At 39.3% G+C, this 8,040-nt stretch overlaps 1 protein-coding gene across 1 annotated transcript in view; it reads left to right on the top strand.

The window, feature by feature from the left end:
- The window catches only part of LOC138148523 (scavenger receptor cysteine-rich type 1 protein M130-like), a 131,114-nt gene that overhangs the window by 54,497 nt on the left and 68,577 nt on the right, over positions 1-8,040 (top strand). The window contains exons 17-19 of the mRNA XM_069071224.1: positions 1,231-1,527; positions 4,022-4,336; positions 7,271-7,588. Of these exons, the coding sequence (XP_068927325.1) occupies positions 1,231-1,527; positions 4,022-4,336; positions 7,271-7,588 (930 nt within the window). The remainder of the gene's footprint in view (positions 1-1,230; positions 1,528-4,021; positions 4,337-7,270; positions 7,589-8,040) is intronic.

Here is an 8,040-nt window from a genome sequence, read left to right as displayed (position 1 = left end):
CTTCCTTCCTTCCTTCCTTCCTTCCTTCCTTCCTTCCTTCCTTCCTTTCTTTCTTTCTTTCTTTCTTTCTTTCTTTCTTTCTTTCTTTCTTTCTTTCTTTCTTTCTTTCTTCCTTCCTTCCTTCCTTTCTTCCTATTTCTTTCTTTCTTTCTCTTCTTCCTTCCTTCCTTCATCCATCTATTCTTTGTTTCTTTTTATATCTCCACCTCTCATAAACCCTTCTTTCCAATTGGCCTTTACAGAAGTACTACCTTGATTTCTTATCATGCTATAGAAGTAACTTGGAATTCTCAAAGGATATGTCAGTGGAACATATAGTAGTCAGGACTCAGTAGATTGGGAAGACTTTGAATATAGGCCAGTGATGAACTCTGTTTTTGCTGCTCCAGGGCTCTGTCTAGCTAAGCACAGGGAAGCTTATCACTAAGAGCTGTCACTAGGTGATACATTTTCTGGGATAATTCAGGTGATAATTCATGAATCCCTTATAATAAGGCATGAAGCATTTTTATTTTACTAATATATAGAAAGAGCTGCAATTTGCATTGATAGGTACCCACATTGATGAAACAACAAGCCCTTTGGCGTAATTCTGGATAGTCTTTTTTTCTTTTCTTCTGTGTCTATCATTTTAGAGGTTTTCAGACCTCCAGGTGAGGAAATTCCTACTCCTATGCAGATTGGTGAATATTTTGTAAGAGCAGGTGTCCTTCACTTTTTTTTGTCATGGACCATTTTAGTAGTCAGGAGAAGCCTATGGTTCCTTTCTCAGAATAATGTCTTGAAGTGCATCAAATGCAATTTGTAGAATTATAAGGGCGATCAATTATAACAAAATACAATTATAGAAATATTTACATATTTTTAAAAGTTCATGGACCCTCAGATGAAAACCCCCTAAATTAGGGTGTTTCCTGGCTTTCTGAGAAATTTGGCAACTTAGCTGTACTAATTTCATGAATCTCATGAGTTGTAATAGTCTCATGAATCTGGGAGCAGGTCTTTGAAATTATCAAAAAAAAAAAACTCCCCAGTCCTAATCATCTGATGGAAGATTCATGGATATTTGGACTCAAATCTCTTTGACCACCCAAAGCAGATATATGTAGAACTCCTGAGTACTCATGTTAGAATCTTCCTTTGAATCTGCTATTGTTCCTGTGCTTTCTTATCTCTTTCATAATATGATCTCTCAAGGACTTGATCTCCTTTGGTCCATTGCTTCTGCAGATGGAGTCTTTGAGGGAGTTGGCCTGGTCAACGGGAAAAGTCCCTGTGCAGGATTGCCAGAGATCAGAATTAAAAAGGGTGCTGATAGACTGTGTGGTCTGCAAATGAAAGAGGCAAATGTGTTTTGCCAGGAGATGAGATGTGGCCCAGCTGTTCAAGCTTCCAAAGAAGGATTGAGACATACTTCAAAATATGTGGATTGCAATGGTACAGAGCCAACAGTCGTTAACTGTAAACTGAACAATGATTTCTGGAATGCTTGTCATCACCAGCAGGATGCTGAAATTATCTGTTCGAGTAAGATCAGCTGCTGAATATGAATGATTTTTCTCCCCCACAAAAAGAGGCCATCAGAACAGTATTTCCTAGACCACATAATCCAAATGACTCATAAAACACCTATATCTTTTTTTCCAAACCGTTGGCTCTCTGTAGCATGCAAGTGATAGTGATATTTTGTTGGGGGAAGAGGGTGATGTGGCAAGGGAATCCAGAAATGGAGGTGGGAACAGTAGGATTTAGGGAGAAGAGCAGCAAAGTGGTTATTTATTCTTTCTTTTTTTCCTAGTTTTAAAAATCCCAAATAGGAACAAAAACAAAACAAAAAGATCATTTCTAAATATGTAAAATAGAATAAAAAAAAGAAAATTGTGGACGAAACTTTTGGTCTCTGGTATGTACAGTTTACAGCAGTCATTTTAAGTTTGTATGCTTTAGTATGTCATTTTGGTCTCAAAAGTTTGGTGCACCAGTGAAAATATTCAGAATCCCAGGACCTTTTTAAAAAAAATTATATTTATTCATTTATATTTATATATAAATTTATATTTTTATATAATACATATAAATATATAATAAAAACAAATATATTTATATATAAATTATATAAATATATAATTATAAAATAAAAATATATATAATAATATTTATTATACAAGTAAGTCATAATATTCATTCTCTTGTGGAACTAGAGGAAGGAAATCAAATTAGATGAAATCCAGGACCCTCCTGATAGTGGGAATCATTCTTTGTATATTTACCATCTTAGAAGAGACACAGATCTGTCTTAACTCTGCTGTATGCCAGATTATTTGTTTTGGACCAGGAGGTTTCCATCCTTTGCTAGGTTCTTTGGTTTGGTATTTATTCACTGGCCAAACAGAAATTCACTTTCTATATCTACAATATAAAAAGAAATCACAATTCAAAGATGAACAGAAAAGATAGAATACAGAAGAGTGGAATTTGAAATTTTTTTTACTGCATATATGGAATGATCACTAAAATAAACTCTAAGTACAAAAAAGAAGAAATTATTTGAGCTTCTTGAGAACATAATAGGTGACATTTCAAATCAATTCTGTTATTATTATATTTATTTATTTTAAGCAATTGGGGTAAAGTAACTTGCTCAAGGTTATACGGCCAGTTATTTCTGGGTGTGGTGGTAAGAATCTGAGCCCGGATTCGATCCCACGTTATCCCGACTCTGGGGCCGGTGCTCTTACTCACTGAGCCACCTGGATGCCCCTATTTCTGTTATTATTATTGTTATTATTTTTATCATTATATTAAAATGGAAAACCTGTTGAATGTATAAGACTTTTGGGTCAAACTTAGAAGATATAAAATAATTTTGGTAAAAAATAAAAGGAGGACACTCCAATTTTCCCAAATTAAGAAGTTGCACCTAAACTATTTTTGAATGATTCTTTTATTTGTTGATTGATTGAATGGAGGAGGCCAGGTCTTCTGTATTTAATTACTGATAAAGCTGGCAAATCATGTCCTAAGGGCATAAGTCACTTGCAACGTTTTCCCCTATTGCTGATTTAAACTGAGAGTGTCAGTAGAGACTGATGGAGTTGGGAAAAGAATATTTAAGAATGTTTGAAAAACTGATTTGTATTTCTAGACATTGGTTTTAAAATTAGGAATTATGATTTCTTGGTTAGGGATAACCATGTATCTAATGAGATTTGGGTTAAAAAAAGTCTGAAATGAATTTTTTTTGCCACTAGCATTTATATAATACACAAAATTCTTTACAAATATCTCTTTTATCCTCATAGCAGGGTTGGGTGATAGACACTAGTATTATACACATTTTATAGTTGAGGAAACTGAGACAGACTGGGTAAGTGACTTGTCCAGGGTAACACAGTAAATATCTGATGTTAAATTTGAACTTAGGTCTTCCTGACTTCAGGTTTAGCATCCTATTCACTGCAGGTCAAGAGGGTCATCAAATGAAAAGAGAAGGGGAGGGACGAAGCTGATGATGTACATTTCTGAAGGCAGTACAGTACAGGAAGTATGCTACGGACCACCTGCTTAAGAACTTGAAGATGACAATTCTTTTTCATCCTAATATATTTTACTCTAGGGTGAAATTCACACTTCCTTCAATCAACCTCTATACATTCAAGCAGTAATATGGTTTCTAGTTCCCATAGAACCCTGGTCACCTTCCATGAAATATGCTCCAGCTTGTTAATTGATTCTGTCTGTCTGTGTATCATCTCTCTATCTCACTTTTTTCTTCTTTACATCTTCGTATTAGACTGATCAGAACACATATTTTTCTTCTGAAGAGGGTAAGTTCCTGAAGGGAAGGAATTGCATCATTTATTTTCTTTCTACTGCATTTACATTCCTTAGCACACACATTACATACTTAAATGTTTGTAGAATTGATTTAAGTTAATTAACTAGAGAAATGGACTTAAGTGCTGCAAAACTGTCATGACTTGGGTCAGTTTCCTTCCTGATGGGTTCCTTTTCTACCCAGAACACATAGAGGTCCGGCTGATTGGAGGTGAACATCCCTGTGCAGGGCGCCTGGAGGTGAGAAGAGGCCTGACCTGGGGTACTGTTTGTGACTCTGACCTTGACTTCCAAACAGCCAGTGTCATCTGTCAGGAATTACAGTGTGGAGCAGTCATCTCCATGCCAGGAGGGGCACACTTTGGAGAAGGCACTGGTGAGGTGTGGAAGGAGGTGTTCCATTGCATGGGGAATGAGTCTCTGCTGTTTCATTGTCCCCGAGGGCCTGAACAGAAGGAGTCTTGTACACATAACCAGGATGCTGGGCTCATCTGCTCAGGTGAGGAATCTCTCTAGGTGCAGAGGAAGGAAACCTACTTCATTCCTGCTTATACCCTATCTTCATGAACTGCCTTACGTACTGCTTTGCAGTGCCCAAGCCCATTTTGTCCTTCTCACCTCACTATAGGCTTCCTCAATAGTTATTGTACACAGACCATGTGCAAAGGACTCTACCAGATGCTGGAAACAAGGACAAGCTGTGTCTCATGCTTTTCTAGGTATATTTGTTGCTGTTTAGTCATTTTAAGTTATGCCCAACTCTTCATGATCCCATTTGGGATTTTCTGAGCAGAGACACTATAGCGATTTGCCATTTCCTTCTTATTTTACAGATCAGTAATCTGGGGCGAATAGGGTGAAATAATTTGCCCAGGGTCACATAACTAGTGAGCCAGATTTGAAGTCAGATTTTCCTGACTCCATGATATGATCAGTGGCAGGGTAAGGAATGTAACTCCCTGAAGCCTGACTTCTTCACTGCTGCATGCTGCCTTCCAAACTGGCTCTTGACGTTATGCAGAACCCACAGGGAATGACTAGTTCTCTTTGACTAGTCACAAAATATTTTCTGTGTGTTGTCATCTGCTTTAACTTAATGATCAAAGCATTTCATATCATCCAAACTGACAAAGGACTTATTTGCACCTACTTTATACCTTTGATTGATTGATTCAATGGAAAAGTCTGGGCCTTCTGTATTTAGGTGCAGTAGAGTGTATCCCCACTCTTAGATCTATAAATATTTATGTCCCTTTAAAAACATTTTTTTCTTAAACTTTATTCTACCCAATTCCACCAATTCTATAATTTCCCTTTGTAGCAAGCAGATGAGTGAGTAGAATCTCCCGTGATCTATCCCATGTTTCTCCCGGGGAAGAATTTCATGAATTTAAATACTAAGTTTCTTTGACTTACAATTACTTGCATCCAATTTTCTGTCTCTTAGCTGAAGAGAAAAGACCTCCCCACATCAGATTCTACAGAAATACACAGCTATACTTTCAACTTCATCCATACTAGACAATCAAAGATGTTATTATTACCACTAATAACAACAATAAAATAACTAGGATTTAAGTAGCCCTTTAAGATTTGCAAGGACTTTTACATGTGTGATGTCATTTGATCCTCATAATAACCCTGTGAAGTAGTTGTTATTATTATCCCCATTCACATATGAGAAAGCTGAGACTCAGGGAGAGTAATTGAGCTACCTAGGTCTACACAGCTAGTCAGTCTCTGAGGCAGGATAGGAATTCAGGTTTTCCTGATTCCAAGTCACAACACTGTCCACTGTGCCACATACATGTAAAAGATGAAGTATGAATACATGGAAATTCAGATTTAAATGATTTTTTTGTCCCTTGTGATTTGCAGAGTGTCTGACACATAGTAGGTGTTTAATAAGTGCTTATTGATTGGAAGGATACATAAATTGGGATTATTCATTTTATGTTCTGAGTCTCTTCCCCTAAATGCATCCTAGCTTATAATGTCCTTTCAATAGTGTGGCTTCCACATTTATATACAACACTCTGGTTGTGGTCTGTATGCTGCATTTTAGGAAGGACATGTTGGTTCGTTTTCTTTTCATTCCTAAAACACTTCCTGGTGCTTTGACTCTCATTTCATAATTTTCTTACATCGTTATCATCTATCTTCCCAATTTTTCCTCCACTTCTCTTATTTGGTTTTCAAAATCCTTTTTAAGCTCCTCTATGTCCCATAACTAGCTCATATTTTTCTTGGAAGCTTTTGGTGCAGGCATTCTAGCTTTACTGTCTTCCTTCCTGTTCCATTCTCTGATCCTTTTTGTCCCCCAAACAGGAGTCTAATATCAGATAGCTCTGATTGCTTTGCTTCCTTTCCTTGCTCATATTGCCACTCAGTTACTTGACTTTTGAGCTTTTTGCTACCGTAGAACTCTGCTACCAGAGAGGGGAGCTTTGTCCCAGTTGCTGGGGTTTTTTCAGCTGCTGGAGCTATTAGTTGGGTCCCTTCTCTGAAGCCTTCACACACTCTGGCAAATTGGTCACACATCCCAGAACTTCCACTCCAGACAACAATTCAGATCCAAGCAGGTTAAAGCAAGAGAAATTACCCTTCAGACTGGTCGCTTGGTCCCTCTACAATCTGCAGGCCAGGGGATCAGAAACAGCCATGTGGCAGTGGCTGCACTGCCACCACGCTTCAGTTGCTTCTCCCTCCAGGGGGTAAAGGCCAGACTGAGCTCCTGAACTTATAGTTCCTAGAGTTCACACTGCACTGACCTCTCTCATTGTCTTTAGCATCTATAGGTTGATAATTCTGGAAACTGTCACAGCTGCTGGTAATATGAAGGCCCTCCAGCTAGTGGCTGGTTGTGGCCACCCTGAGACTAAACTTCCCCGCTCACACAGGGCTAGTTCCAGTTCCCAGAGTGCTGGGCTGGCCCCTTCCTGCTGACTTGCCAGATTATCTTCAGCAGGAGGTTAGCTTATCTCTGTAATTTTATGGGTTCTGTAGCTCTAAAGTTTGTTTAGAGTCATTTTTTACATGAATTGGAGGATGTAGGAGTGGGAGCCATCCAGACGTCCTGTTTCTACTCTGCCATCTTGACTCTGCCCCCATCCTACCTTCCCTGGTGCATTGAGAAGTGTTGTATGTACAGTAGGTAACAAATGAATACTTATCAAATTGCATTAGATAGAGTCATCTGTATGTTATATAGCCCGTGTGTTTTTTCTGTGCTCTACATGAGTCTCAAAGGATCCAAGAGACAAAGTTTGTGTCTATACAATGTTTTTAATGTCAAATATAGCATTTTGGAGGGCATCACTATTGATGTTTCACTTGGTCAGAAACAGAGTCCTTTGCTGAAACTTACCAGGTATTGTGCCTTTTGTGGGCACAATGTGTGCCTATGAAAAGTTCTTTATTTTTGTCTCCCCAGAGTACAGGTTGGTGAATGGCAGCAACAGATGTTCAGGGAGAGTAGAAGTCCAGGTGAAGGGCATCTGGAGCCCGCTCTGTGCCAGTCATTGGGATTTACAAGATGCCACTGTTCTCTGCTATCAGCTCAACTGTGGCCAAGCTGTGGCAGCTCCAAGAGGAGGCTATTTTGGGGAAGGAGTTGGCTTGATATTCCATGATGGATTTCATTGCATGGGGACAGAGCTTTCCTTATGGAGCTGCCCAGTGAGCACACTGGGAGCATCTGTGTGTGCCACGGGAAATGTGGCTGGGGCCATCTGCTCAGGTGAGTGCCAAGGCAGACACAGAGACACACAGAGGGGGCTGCCCATGAGAGACTTCTCAGGCAAGAAGATATTGGCATGAGCTAACAAGTTCATATAGGGAAATGCTGAGGAAGTATGCATGGGAGAAAGGGCACTCTATTTGGAGTCAGAAGACCTGGGTTAGAATTATGGCTCTGTTATCTGTGTGACCACGGTAGAGTCACTTCCCTTTTCTGGTGATAAAGTTGAAAGCCCAGAATAATTCTACACCAGGAGTGGGGAACCTGCAGCCTTGAGGCCACATGTGGCCCTGTAGGTCCTTAAGTGCAGCCTTTTGACTGAATCCAAATAAATGATGTGTTGTGTGAAGTTTGGATTCAGTCAAAGGGCACTTGAGGCCCTATAGGGCCACATGTGGCCTTGCGGCCTCATATTCCCTACCCTGGCTCTCGACCAACTCTAGCCCAGCAGGAATCATATTGAA

The sequence above is a fragment of the Petaurus breviceps genome, unplaced genomic scaffold (assembly GCF_028583685.1).
Source record: "Petaurus breviceps papuanus isolate PSGF00001 unplaced genomic scaffold, PetGlider_PUasm1.0 90825, whole genome shotgun sequence".
NCBI lineage: Eukaryota > Metazoa > Chordata > Mammalia > Diprotodontia > Petauridae > Petaurus > Petaurus breviceps.
This window is presented reverse-complemented; position numbering and strand designations above follow the sequence as displayed.